This window comes from Mus pahari, chromosome 2 (assembly GCF_900095145.1).
Source record: "Mus pahari chromosome 2, PAHARI_EIJ_v1.1, whole genome shotgun sequence".
Taxonomy (NCBI): Eukaryota; Metazoa; Chordata; class Mammalia; order Rodentia; family Muridae; genus Mus; species Mus pahari.
Genome location: NC_034591.1, coordinates 155,404,892 through 155,419,663, shown reverse-complemented (window position 1 = coordinate 155,419,663; position 14,772 = coordinate 155,404,892). Strand labels below are relative to the sequence as shown.

General features: G+C 46.1%; 1 protein-coding gene across 3 annotated transcripts in view; it reads right to left on the bottom strand.

The window, feature by feature from the left end:
• Aebp2 (AE binding protein 2) overlaps positions 1–14,060 on the bottom strand; it is a 57,353-nt gene extending 43,293 nt beyond the window's left edge. For 2 of the 3 annotated variants that reach the window (XM_021190515.2, XM_029534885.1), the window contains exons 1-2: positions 13,213–13,915; positions 1,775–1,982 (exon numbers count right to left, since the gene is read on the bottom strand). In XM_021190515.2, coding sequence (XP_021046174.1) covers positions 1,775–1,982; positions 13,213–13,865 — 861 coding nt within the window. In that variant the 5' untranslated portion in view covers positions 13,866–13,915. Of the gene's footprint in view, positions 1–1,774; positions 1,983–13,212 lie in introns of all 3 variants that reach the window. The other variant, XM_021190516.1, reaches the window with a different exon arrangement.
• Between the last annotated feature and the right edge of the window lie 712 nt (positions 14,061–14,772).

Here is a 14,772-nt window from a genome sequence, read left to right as displayed (position 1 = left end):
ATAATAATAATAATGATGATGATGACAGGCCCCCTCAATGTGGCCTAGGCTGACCTCTACCAGGAGTCTGGCTCAACCACTCATGGCCCAAGATTTTTAGAGACCGGTTACTAGATTTTTAGAGACCTGCTGGCTCTATTAATCTAAAATCTTAAGTGACTACTCTTTTTTGAGACAAGGCTCCTCTAAATAGTCTTGACTGTCTTAGAACTAGCTCTGTAGACCAGGGTAGCTCCAAATCCACCTGCCTTTGCCTGCCAATCGCTGTGATTAAAAGTGTGTGCCTCTGTCACCTAATAAGTGACTAATCTGGGGCTTTCAGAGGGACCCTGTCTCTCAAAAAACCAAGGAATGGACAAGGAAAGAGAAGGGAAGGAAAAGTAAGAAAAGAGGAAAGCAGAACCTAAGACTTTAGATGCACAACTGTAGCTATTTCACAAGTGGGTGTGCTTTGTTGTTATTCTTTTCTTTTTTTTTCTTTTAGACAGGGTTTCTCTGTATAGCCCTGGCTGTCCTGGAACTCACTTTGTAGACCAGGCTGGCCTCAAACTCAGAAATCCGCCTCCCTCTGCCTCCCAAGTGCTGGGATTAAAGGCGTGCGCCCGGCTTGTTATTTTTTCTTAATCCTCATTTTTAGAGTGCTTGTGTGTTTTGCCCAAATATCTGTTATGTACTGCACGCATACATTACCTTACTTAGGAGGATAGATGACAGCACTGGATTCCCTTGGAACTGGAGTTCTAGGACCAGAACCTGAGCCTGTGCTCCTCTATCTCCAGCCCCACCTGTCTCCTTCTGAAGCAGGGCCTCCCATGCATCCTCACAATCTCTAACTAGACATCACCCTGCCATTTCTTGCCTTGAAAAACATTTTTATACTTGATTTTTAGAAACGCTTCAAGTATAAAATGTCTATTATTCTGTTTGTTTTTGTTTTTCTGAGGCACTGTCTTAAAATGTAGCCTCGCTTAGAACTTGCCATGCAGACCACACTGACCTCAGACTCAGAGTCCAACTGCCGCTGCCTCCCCAGTACTTACCTCTCCGAACTCAGCAGTGGGTGCTAGAAATAATTAAGGTTTGACCATGTTAATAAAGCCATAGTCCACTCTCAGGTGATATGGAGAATCCTACATATTATTAGGGAACACTAGACAAAAATTCGGTAAAACAAACTCGCCTGGCATAGTGGTACATGCCTAGATGCCCAGAACTCAGAAGAAAAGGTGCCAAAGTCAAGGCTAGCATAGCATAGCCAACACAAAAAGTTTTAGGCCACTCTTCAAAGACACCCATGTCACTAAGTAGAGTCGAAAGCACCTATACACATAAAAGTAAATACAATTTTAAAGGGGGCTGGAAAGATGGCTCTAATCCCTTCAAATCCCATGCGCTGGCTACATGTACCAACCCTGGCACCGTGTCTCCAGCAGGCTGAATCCCATCAGAGTAACTAAGGCTTCCCACAGGAGTCGCACACACTACACTGGTTCCCAGATGCCTTCCTCTCCAGTGCCAGAGCCTTGGGAGTCACTGTGTCCATTTATATATATGTCTACTATAGCTTGAAAGGGTTTGTTTCTTCAAAACAACCTGTCTAGGAACAAACTGAAATACAAAATTTCCATCATGTAATTAATCCTAGCAAGCAGAGAGGGTAATAACAATATTTAAGAGGGAAATTCACCAATTCCTCTCATGAAGAAAAAAATCCTATTTGCAATTATAAATAATACAAAAAAAAATACAGAATGAAAAAAATGGCAAAACCAACCCCTCCACGCTGACCATCTACATGTATGGAGCGAATGTGGTCTGCCAGGTCTGGGCTGGAGTTGAAGCACGCCTGGCACTGGTCCCAGCAACAGTTATAGGCAATGTGTTTGCTTGAAGCAGTAGTGCTCCCTTGTCCATTCATCATGGCCGGGGTTGAACGTCCACTGGAAATTGTGCTGTCTATGTCCATTAGCGTACTACTTATGCTGTAAGAGAAGGAAAGGGCTGTTACTATTAGAAAGTCACCAATACGATCTTACAAATACTGACTTACATATAACATTCTGCTCCATACAACTAACATACTCACCACATTCTCCATTCCACTGCAATGCTTTACAAGGCAAAAATACAATAGTGCCTCAAAATCAAATACAAAGCTGGGTGATGTGGGGCTGAGGCAGGACTGCCAAGAACTGGAAGATAGCTTAAGAGAATGATCCACTCACTGTGAATATATCTTAAAAATCAAACCATCGCCATTGCCCCCCACACACACACAGCCTTTTTAAAAAAAAATATGTACAATTTTGACTATGTCTCTATGCCAAGGATACTAAGAGGGCATTGGGTCTCCTAGAACTGGTAGTTATGAATCACCAATGTGAATGCTGGAAACTGAACTTAGGTCCTCTAGCATATAAACCACTCTTCAGTCTCAAATTGTTTTTGCCGGGCGTGGTGGTGCACACGCCTTTAATCCCAGCACTCGGGAGGCAGAGGCAGGCGGATTTCTGAGTTCGAGGCCAGCCTGGTCTACAGAGTGAGTTCCAGGACAGCCAGGGCTATACAGAGAAACCCTGACTCAGAAAAAAACAAAACAAAAAATTGTTTTTGTTTTCTGATACAAAGTCTCACTCTACAGCCAAGGCTGGTCCAGTCTCAGTATCTGTCTCCCTGATGTTGAGATTCCTTTGCCTCTAGGGACTGAGTTTTTTTGTTTTTGTTTTTTTGTTGTTGTTGTTGGTTTTGCTTTTTTGTTTTTTTTTAAAGAATTATTTATTATAGGTAAGTACAATGTAGCTGTCTTCAGGCACATCAGAAGAGGGCACTGGATCCCATTACAGATGGTTGTGAGCCACCATGTGGTTGCTGGGAAGTGAACTCAGCAACCTTCGGAAGAGCAGTCAGTGGTCTTAACTGCTGAGCCATCTCTCCAGCCCCAGGATTGAGATTTTCTTTTTTCTTTTCTTTTCTTTTCTTTTCTTTTTTTTTTGTTTTTTTTGTTTTTTTTGTTTTTTTTGTTTTTTTTGTTTTTTTTGTTTGTTTGTTTTTCGAGACAGGGTTTCTCTGTGTAGCCCTGGCTGTCCTGGAACTCACTTTGAAGACCAGGCTGGCCTCGAACTCAGAAATTCACCTGCCTCTGCCTCCCAAGTGCTGGGATTAAAGGCGTGCGCCACCATGCCTCGCTATGAAGCAATTTTTATTAGATTATATTTATTTACATTTCAAACTTCTTTACCACTCATTTTATACCTGTAGCACACTTTTTGGTTTTGGTTTTGAGGCTGAGTTTCATGCCTCTAACTCCCAGACAATCTAGGAATTTTCAAGTGGCTTCTTAGGGACTTGCTTTGAGTTTTTAAGATCTATGAATGGTAGATTGATAATAAATTAACAGAAACAAAAAATTTCATGGGATGGGGACACAATTGCAGGGGTTGTTCGTCCCGTCATCAGGCATAGTTAGAGGGCACTTTTAGCTGCTAAGTCATCTTGATAACACACCCCTCATCCATCCCCCAAAAATCATCGCCAGTCTTGCCATGCTGCCCCGGCTGGCAATGAGTAAACTTTTAAAATTCATCTCTATCCCAAAAGACTGAAATGTCTATCAATCGGTTTTAGTTTGTGAGATCTTGTACTGGTTTCTGGGGGTTTGCTTTGTTGAACTCATAGACCTCCTACAAAACCATCATCACATCTGGCTCCTCACATTTTTATTATGAAAAAGCTCAAATTGGGGTATAACAAGATGGTAGGTTGCCTCCATAGCAGGTCCAAGATCCAATATCCAGCACCAAAGTTAATGAAATTCAATTTCAGACCAGAGTGTACATGCATTAGTGGAATGCTTGCCTATTAATTATGAAGACCTTAGTTCAATCTCCAGGACCAAAAAAAAAAAAAAAAAAAAGCAAAAGGTAAAAACAAGATGGAAAATTGGGGGTGGGGGGAGCCCCTCAGTGCAGGTAACCTGGGTTACAATCTGACAGTGTCTCAAAACCAAACAAATTAACTGTAGTGATGAGGGACAGAACCAACTCCTGCAAAGCTGTTCCTCTGCAGATATGCCTTCACACATGCACAGGAAATAAATTAAAATGTAACGAAAAGTCTAAAGACCTGCCCTACAAATCAATGCTAATCAAATATCACTTTCATTTTTGTGTATTGTGGCTCCATATAGAATTCCACTTGAAGAAAAATTTTCAATCACTACTGGAAATTCGTAAGTTGTTTTAATTCTGAATGACACATAGCTGTACGTATTTATGGGGCAAAATGATGTTTTACTATCTGTACAAATGGCTGAGCAAACTAGAGTAATGAGCACCTCTGTAACCTTAAACATCATCACTTACAATAATCACTGTGCTGTGCAGGAGGGAACACAGAATGTATTCCAACTGCAGCACTGAATCCTGTAAATTGTTTTTAAATTGTATTTTCTCAACACACATCAAAATGTCCACTACTGTGAGAACAGCATTTTTATATTAAAGGGCTGGAACCCACCGTGCTCTGAGTGTGACAGGAAAGGATTAAGGCACCAGGAACTTAAGCCCGAATGCTTACTCCAAATCCTTCCTTCAAGACAAATGAAGGTCCTGGTTTGGAGATTCCAGTGAGAACTTCTCTAATCTATAAGAGATCAGACTTTTTCCCTTGTCAATAATGAAAAGCACAGTCTTTTTTGGGGGGGAGGGGGGAGGGGGGTGTTAAACAGGGTTTCTCTGTGTAGCCCTGGCAGTCCTGGAACTCACTTTGTAGACCAGGCTGACCCCAAACTCAGAAATTTGCCTGCCTCTGCCTCCTGAGTGCTGGGATTAAAGGCATGCGTCACCACACCCGGACCAGAGAAAAGCACAGCCTTTAGGAACCTTTCAATTCACCTAATTAGTACAAAATCCTAAATATACATACATAGGGAGTTACATATATAGGGAATCTGGGGACTCCTGCATGTGTGGTACATCTCTACAGCCTATAAAACAAGGATTCCAAAATTCCCATTTTTCAGGATAGAGTATGGGCCACCTGGTGTGACTTGTCTGTAAGCCTCTGGCAGTGTGAGGAGGGCCCACCAGCAGTTCTGATCTGGAACTGAACTGTCTGTCCCTCTCAGGATGCAGGTGCAGGGCTCACACCTGGAACCCCCTGAGAGAAAGACCCTTGTTAGCTTTTGTTTTCCACTGGACACATTATCAACCAAGTTCTAGGCGAGTCTGAGCAAACAGTGAGAGCCTATCTCAAAGAGGACAGAGGGGATAAACAGGGTGAAGCAAACATGACCCTATGTACCAAATGAAAATTGCTTAATCTGGAAACAAAAAAAACATACATCTAAGAGCATTGAAAAAGGTCGGCAGAGTAAACAATAGAACCTTAGGCTTTTTAGTTGGGTTGAGTTGTTTCTGACTCAGGTCTTGCTATGTATCCCAAACTGGCTTTGAGCTTACAAAAGGAATGAATGAGCCATGTGTGGCAATCCATCTAACTGCTAACAAGAAAGACCTCTAACAGGTGCTTCTCTCCACCAAGCCCACTGCAGCTCACAAGGACTGCTCTAGCCAGGCACCTGCTTTCCTTTCCAATCTCTGCATCTGGGTGGCAGAGGTGGGCATATCTCTGTGAGTTCCAGGTTAGCCAGAGCTACACAGTAAGACCCCGTTGCAAAAAATAATTAAAAACTCAGGATAAGGGACTAGAGAGATAGCTTAAAGTAAAACATATGGCTGTCACGTTGAACTGATCATAAAAATTAGAAGTACATTAAAAATCATTAAACTAAACCAAGAAATTATTACTGCTATTGCTCTAATTACATCTAATTATCGCAGTAAAACTAATAGCCAAAATGGGTTTTTCTAATCAAAATGAAAAAAAAAAAAAAGATTACTGTCTATCCCCACAATGACTCCTCTAGAAAAAGACAAAGGATTTGTCTCCCCAAGACCCAGCAGCATTCACTAAATTGGTCAAAAGGGACTTTATGCAACAATGATGAAATGCAGTCTGTGGAAAACAAACAGGCTGCTCTCCTCTATGGCCTCTCACTCCACACTGAGTCTGTTTCTCCAGTAGACAGCCCTTCAGCACTACTACACCCTTGGCTCTCTAGCTGGAGACAGTAGCAATCCCCGGCAGACTATACAGCTACACAACAAAGTGTTGCCTTTTACATTGAAAAAAAACAAAACAAAACAAAACAAAACAACAAACAAAACACCAAAAAAACAAAAAAAAAACAACCCTGTTGATTTTTTTGTTTTTTTGGTTTTTTGTTTTTTTGTTTTTTGTTTTTTTTTCCAGGAAGCTGGAAACACCCTGGTTAAGAGCAGAGCAGCAGCCGGGCCTGGTGGCGCAGGCCTTTAATCCCAGCACTCGGGAGGCAGAGGCAGGCGGATTTCTGAGTTCGAGGCCAGCCTGGTCTACCAAGTGAGTTCCAGGACAGCCAGGGCTATACAGAGAAACCCTGTCTCGAAAAACCAAAAAAAGGTTTTAGAGTCTCTTTTAAAACTGCCACTAGGTATTGCTGATCATGACTGTAATCCCAGAACCCAGAAGGTTGATAAAAGATCTTTGTCTGGTGTACAAAATTTCCAGGTTAGCCTGGTCTAGAAAAGACCTGCCCCCTTAGTACCCACCAAAAAAAATAAAAAATAATGAAAAAAAATTTTAAAAGGAGGTGGGAGGGACCTGGAGAGTTATAGACAGACAACTAACTGTCTATAACTTTTGTTTCAGGGGATCCAGCCAATGAGTTTTCTCCCAGATACCAACATGATAAAAGACTCCTACAAGTTGTCCTCTGATTCCAAAAACAAAACACACCCCAAAAGTACATGAAGGAAAACTTAAGGATCCTTGTGACCCTAGCACAAAGGAGGCCAAGGCAGGTGGATCAACAAGGAGACCACCCAAAACCAAATGCTCACACACACAACAAAGTGGCCAGAAAAGCAGTAATCATGTTAGGATGTTTGCATTTGGTTTCATTTGAGGGGTTGGGGTAGGAGTGGCTGGTTTTTGAGTCAAGTTCTAGATACAATAATTAGCCTCTGCCAGCCTGGACCTCAAGTAGGCTAACCCAACCTGGTACTTGTTGGATGATCCTCCTACCTCTGTCCACCAAGTGATGAGATGGGGGGGTGGGGGTGGGGGGTGTGCACCACACTCCCCAGATAAACTGTAGAGTTCTGAAGGTCTAAAAGTTTGTTTTGCTCCCAGGTGAAAAAGCCATTAAATGTTACCAGAGACTGAAAAAGAAACAGAAGAGGCTACTAAGGTACTACACATCACTCAGTTGTTAAGAGCACTGGCTACTCTTCCACAGGATCTGGGCTTAATTCCCAAAAGCATCCTAACTCCAATCCCAAGGCCAATGGCACCAAGCACACATGTGGTACACACATAAATGCACAGAAAAACTAAAGGAAACATTTATCAGAGGTCTATCTAGCTCAAAGAGCTCTGCGGCTTCCCTTCTGCTCCTTCTCAGATCAACTCTAGGAGAAAGCAGCCAGTCCACACTGATGCCATAGACATTCCCCGTGTTGCTCCCACCCGCCACACTGCAGGAGTGCTCCATGATGAAATGGCATCATGGTTCAGTGCACTGCTACCAAATTCTCCACTGCAGCTTCCACCATTAACAAATGACAGGTAAAGTATAATAAAATCTTCACTTGTGGGGCTGGAAAGGTGGCTCAGCGGTTAAGAGCACCGACTGCTCTTCCAAAGGTCCTGAGTTCAAATCCCAGCAACCACATGGTGGCTCACAACCATCTGTAACAAGATCTGATGCCCTCTTCTGGAGTATATGAAGACAGCTACAGTGTACTTACACACAATAAATAAATCTTTTTAAAAAAAATCTTCACTTGTGATTGATCAAGTTTGCTGAGCTACTAGGTGTGATAGGACTTGGCTGTAATTCTAACAGTTTGGAAATCATGTTGTGGTAAAAGGATCAGGAGTTCTATGCTAGCCAGACTACATAGACCCAATCTTAATTTAATAAATAAAATTATTTGCTAGGAGCTATGGCAAAATCTACCTTGGAATTAAAAGTCTAAACATCAAGACACATGATGGATCAAGTGGGAAATATGTTATCACCCTACCTTCCAAAACAAAACAAAACAAAACAAAACAAAACCAAACCCCCTACATACATAACAGGTCCTGCACTCATGCTCTCAAACGCACACACAAAACCACAATCTTTTAAAATACTATTAAATATGCTTTAACCTAGTTCTCAACCACTTTGTATGACATATCATTTAATCAATTGAGAAATGAGTCACTTTCACTACAATACTTCTAATATAAGGCTAGAGAGATAACTAACTCACATTAAGTCATGGGCAAACATGCTACTCTTCTGAAGAAAAGCAAGGTCCCAGGATCACCACAGGAGGCTCACAGCTGCCTGGAACTCCAGCTCCAAGGAACCAATGCCTCTCATCTCTGAAATCACTTGCACCCTCAAGTACAGATAAACACGTAACTACATTTAATTTAAAAGAAGTCTTTCAAAAACAAGAATGTCTAATGCATGTTTGTAAAGGACACCATTAAATCAAATAGTCTAATATCTAGGCATTTCTAGTTAATTGTTTTTCTATAAAAAGAAAATGCATACTTAAAAAATGTGAATAAGGGCTGGTGAGATGGCTCAGCGGGTAAGAACACCCGACTGTTCTTCCAAAGGTGCAGAGTTCAAATCCCAGCAACCACATGGTGGCTCACAACCATCCTTAACAAGATCTGACTCCCTCTTCTGGAGTGTCTGAAGACAGCTACAGTATACTTACATATAACAAATAAATAAATCTTTAAAAAAAAATGTGAATAAATTTTAAGGTATAACAGAAGATTAATTCAATGTTTAACGTGTTTTCTTTTTTCTTTTAAGACAGAATTCTTCTGTTTCAATCCTGGTTGTCCTGTAGACCAGGTTGCTGCCTCTGATTCCAGAGTGCTGCAATTAAAAAGGCGTGTACCACCACAGATTTTCTAAATGTTTTTTCAAAACCTGAAAAACTAACCATTCCAATAGAAAAAGTTCAGAGGGCTGGAGAGATGGCTCAGAGGTTAAGAGCACTGACTGCTCTTCCAGAGGTCCTGAGTTCAATTCCCAGCAACCACATGGTGGCTCACAACCATCTGTAATGGGATCCAATGCCCTCTTCTGGTGGGTCTGAAGACAGCAACAGTGTACTCATATACATAAAAATAAATAAATCCTTTTTTTAAAAAGAGTTCAGAAGATAAGGATGTTGCTGTCAATGGAACGCCTCACCTTTTAAAGAACTTTAAGCTACTTATCTTCCCATCAATTAACTACAAAACTTACAACTCCCTTCCTTGAAATTAGCTATGAATCAATCCAGAGCTTGGTGCACTCTGAAGGTAAGCTCAAGAATGAATGCTGGCGGGGCTGATGAGATGGCTCAGTGGGTAAGAGCACCCGACTGCTCTTCCAAAGGTCCGGAGCTCAAATCCCAGCAACCACATGGTGGCTCACAACCATCCGTAACAAGATCTGAAGACAGCTACAGTGTACTTAAACATAATAAATAAATAAATCTTAAAAAAAAAAAAAAAAGAGCGAGAGCAAGAATGAGAATGCTGGCTCCTAAGCAGCAGGGTAGCTCACTCACACCTGCAATCCCAACCTTCAGGAGACTGAAGGCTGTCAGAAGTTGGAGGCTAGCTTAGGTTAGAGTGAATGCCAAGCCAGTCTAAACCAGAGTCAGACTAGGTCCAAAACATAAAAATAAAAATAAGGATCTTTAATCTAACTCTGAATCATAAAACTCAAAGCCAACAAGAGGTATTCCAAAACCATCAAGGCTACAATCCAATTTCACTATTAAGGGTTCCTCACGCAGGTGAAAAAGCAACTACCCTGAAATGATCACCACAATAGCTTTTTTCAGCTGCCAATGTTTAAAAGCATTAAGAAAGCAAGAATGGGCCAGTGAAGTGGTTCAGCTGGTGAATGCATTTCCTGCAACGCTGGCTGCCCTGAGTTCACACAGACCACACAGGATGGAGAGAACTATCAAGTCCCCCTTGAATTTTGTAGTGCACCTGGTGTACAGACATACGCCAATAAATAAATGTTAATAAAGGAAAAAGGAAGCAAACATGCTTGTTTAACCTTATCTGTACTTGATACCCATATTACTCTTCACTGAGTTATGTCAAAATTGATATTCAATACCAAATGAAACCAAATTATTTAACTATTGTTTAACCAGAAATTCACTGTCCCCTGAAAATAATGGAGAGGGTGGGGGACGACGAGTACAACTCTGAAACACATCCCACTTATTTCAAGTGAACTATTCTAGGCCAGAGCTGTAAGCCACTAAAGTCCCACTGTCCTCTTCCATGAACAACTTGATCCCCACCCCCCACACCATGGCGTGGACAGCTCCCCAAGAGACATCTCAAAGGTCTAACTGTAGGTGGGACCCAGTCCAAGCTTTCTCTCTGTTGTGCAGCAGAAAGAAGCAAACTGACCTGAGCTTGAGGACAGCCTAGTCTACTTACGGAGTTACAAGACAGCCAGGGCTACACAGAGACCGAGCCCCCCCCCCCGAAAAAAAAAGACAAAGGGGAAAAAAAGAAGAAACCCACAGGCTTTTGCCATGCTCAATCTCACAGCATGGCCATAATGTGACCGGCCAGCTTCCTGCTCCTGTCCCAATGCCTTCCTGCATGTTCCACGTATTTCCGAGGCAGGGTGGATTTGAACCTTCCCATCCCACCCCACCCTACACCCTGCCCTAGAACCTTAAACCCTTCCTTAAAAATGAAATAAAGTGAACTATTCCAAGTCTTCTCTGAAGGAGTCATGGAGGTGTGAACCTTGTTCCACCCAGCTGCATCTCTCCAAACGCTGTTTTCTGTGAGACACTCAAGTTGTTCCCATCTGCTTAGCACAAGTTAAAATAACCCCTCTCAGGCATCCTCAACATGAGGATGACACATCAAACACGGATGTGCGGAAGAGTTGGTAGATATCAGTGAAACATGCATGATGAGTAACAGAACATGCTTCTTCTTCATGTGTAGTTAGAATCAACAGTGTTTCTGAAGGACAGCCTCGGTTTTACCTGAGCAAAGTGACAGCTTCCAGCAGCACAGAGCAGCCCCCAGAACAGGCTGTACCACGGGGTTTCTTAAAGATATTGTCCTCCCCACCCACACCCACAGTTTAGCACAACCTCTCTTGGTTTTCCTAAGGAGCAGTCTGATTTACACCCATTCAATTCTTGTGGTAGATATTAGGTGGACGCTGCACTGGGAGGTTGAGGATTTCTGTGAATCCCAGACCAGCCTGGGCTACACAGTGAACGCCCGTCGTAAAGATTGTTGGAGGAGAAAGAGCAAGTATTTACGTATCTCAGTTTTCAAGTGTCAAAAAGAATTCCTGAGGGTTTTTTTTTTTTTTCCCCAGACTGGTCCCTTATCACTGACTAGGAACATGCTCATCTTTGTAGGCAACCAGAATCCCTAAAGACCTCAGGATGCTGTAACTTCAAATCAAATCAAAGGCCAGGGATAGTGTGGTGTGAACTCTTATCTAGAGGCTAAGGTAGGTAAGGTTGAATTCTCAAGAAAGGGTAACTGGGTTATATTAGGCAGACACCCTCCCCCCAACCCCAAATTCAGCCCACGGAGAGAAATCACTATTGGCTTATAAATTCTAATCTTCAAAAACTAGCAGGTGTTCAATGTACCTTAAGAACATATTAAGCATGAGATTCTTTTAGAAGTACATTAAAAATAGACTTCAATTATGAAATTTTACAATCAAAACTTAGAGCAGCAACCAAAACATACTACATTTCTTAAATGTTCTATCTAGAACAAGCTCTAGAACAGTAACGATTCCTCCAGATACCTAACAGTTTGGAAATCATGTTGTGGTACAAGGATCAGGAATTCTATGCTAGCCAGACTACATAGACCCAATCTTAATTTAATAAATAAAATTATTTGCTAGGAGCTATGGCAAAATCTACCTTGGAATTAAAAGTCTAAACGTCAACATATATGATGGATCAAGTGGGAAATATGTTATCACCCTACCTTCCAAAACAAAAAACAAAACAAACAAAAAAACCCCACATACATGACTGTATCTTGTGACTCCCAATTATTTCCGATTCAGCAAAGTAACTGTAAAGGACATCAATTCAAATTCACTGTTCCTTTCCACAATGGTCTTTCTGTGTTTTAAAACTTGGTCCCTCCCTCAGATTTGATGACCAAAACTCAAATCCCGAGATGATATAACTGACATATGTGAGGGATCTGAGAAGCAGTGATTACACATAACGGACCAACAGTTCTTTATAAAAGTAAAGCAAAGCCAGGGGTGAGGGGTCTCCTCCCTGCACAAGTTAGTTCTGTGAGATCCAGGAGACCAGCCATATTGGAAAACACTTGTCAATTGCAGTTCTGAAAAGTGTTCCGGAACACCGATGCACGAAGCTAACCTTGTGTACCGAGGTGTACATCAAGGGCCTCTGGAGCTCGGCTGGAACGTCTGAGCCGTTTTGGGGGGCTGTCTCCGGGACAGAGTCGTCCTTCGGTCCGAAAGGAGAACCGCGCGCAGAGGAAAGGAGGGTGGGGAAAGGAGAGTTGAGGGGGATGGTGAGGAGTTGGAAGCCGCTCTCAGAGGCGAGAGAGGGGCGCGGCGGCCGCCCGGGATTTCCAAGTTGAGATCTTGGGGGGAGGGGCTGAGAATCAGGGGCGGGAGATCCCGGAGAGAAAGTCCCCCGGGTCTGGGGTCCCAGAGTCGAGGGCAGGGGAGATTCCGGCGAAGCCGTTCCCAAGGCGGGCAGGCGGGCGGGGCAGGGAAGGAGAGGCAATGAACGGAAAGGACTGCGGCGAGAAAGTCCCCTCGGTCCCCTCGGCGGAGCCCGGGAGTCTACAGAGCAAGGGATCGCTGCCAGAAGGTTCCCCCCCCCGCCCCCGGCTGGGCCACCGGGTCCAGGAGGTGGGAGGGGATCGGGCAAGGAAGTCAGCCCAATGGGGTCCAAGAGGAGTCCCCTTGGTCCCCTCGGTGGGGTCCGGGAGGAGTCCCCTAGACGGGATCCACGCAGAGTCCCCTCGAATCAGGAAGAAGTCCCCTGAGTCCCCTCGGTCAGGTCCCGGAGGAGTCCCCCTTGGCGGCGCACTGACCTGTCCTCCGAGTCCATGCGGCTCAGCGGCTCCCCGTCGGACGACATCTCCAGGCTGCCCCGCCGGCCCCCGGAGGTCGCGCTGCTCCCGCCTCCCCCGGTGCCGTAGCCCTCGTCGCCGCCGCTCGACACCACGCTACTGCTGCTGCTACCGCCGCCGCTGCCCGGGCCGCCCGGGCCGCCCCGCGGTCCCTTGGGCTCCTCCAGGCCCTCCTTGCCGTCCCCATCGCCGCTGCTGCTGCTCGCCGCGCCCGGGCTCAGCGAGCGCGTCTCGTCGCCGCTGCAGCCGCCGCTGCTGCTGCCCACCAGGCTCTCGGCGCTGCTCTCCTCCTCGGCGCCGCCGCTGCTGCTGCCCTCGTCCTCGTCGTCCTCGTCGTCCTCGTCCTCGTCCCCGCCCGCCTGGCTGGCGCTCTCGGGGCTCGGCTCCGACATGGTCTCCGCCTCGCCGCCCCCCGCGCCGCCGCCCGCTCCCCCGTTCAACAGCAGCGCGGCCACCGCCTCTGCCTCCGCCTCCTCCTCGTCGTCCTCCTCCTCCTCTTCCTCCGGCGGCTCGGCCCGGCCGCGCGCCGCGGCGGGCCCGGGGCTGCCGGGGGACAGCGGGCTGAGGCGGGAGAGCTCCTCCAGGTCGGCCATGTCGGCGAGCGCGGCGGCCATGGCGGCGCCTGCTGCTCCTCCGCCTCCTCTCGCCGCCGCCTCCTCGGCCCCCGCCACCCCCCGCCTCCGCGCCCGCACGCCCCAAACTCCGCGCGGCCGCCGCAGAGCGGGAGGAGGGCCCGCGGGGCTGCGTCAGGCGCCACACGCGCTACGGGGCCCGCGCGGGGACACGCGCCGGAACGCGCGCACTCACGCGGAGGAGGCAGCGCGCCTGCGCGCCGCGGCGGCCACGCCCCCGGCCGGCCCGGCCCCTCCAGAGTTTCTCGGGCCCTTCCCACGCCTTCCCGCTCGGGGCGGAGGCGGGACGAGCCCTCGAAACCCGAAGTCGGTGGGGATTTTCACAGCCCGGGACTTCTCTAGAGAGAAGCATCCGCTCAGATCGAGTGTGTGGGGGGCATGGTGGGGGAGGTGTCCTGTAGAAGGGAGCCATAGGTGGAGCAAGTGTCAGGCCGGCTGAGCGCTTGCCATACTCAAAAGACAGGCCACCGAAATGTGCAGAAAGTTCCATAAATCGGTTTTTGGTTTTGGTTTGTTTTTTTTTTTCAGGCGCCGAGCCGACGTCCACACCGCGGAGGCAGAGGCCTCACTCTCAGCCAGGCTCGCTTACCAGTCCCGATGTCCCAGCGACCCAAGGAGGGCAGCTCAGACGAGGTGGGCGGCGCGCTTTGGCTCGAGATCCTCGCAGGTTTTAAGTCCTGGAGCTTCTAATAAAATCTGGGGTGACGCTGTAGGCAGGCAGAGTTACTGGGATGTAGCCCTGGCTCGGCCGTTGAGCGCTCTAACCGCGCTTCCAGAGGAGCCGGCGATCGGTTCGCAGCACCCACATGGCGGCTCGCAACTGTCTAACTCCAGCAGCTCTGACCCCCTCTCCCAGCCTCCCTCCCAGTCACGTGGGTGGTGCACAAAC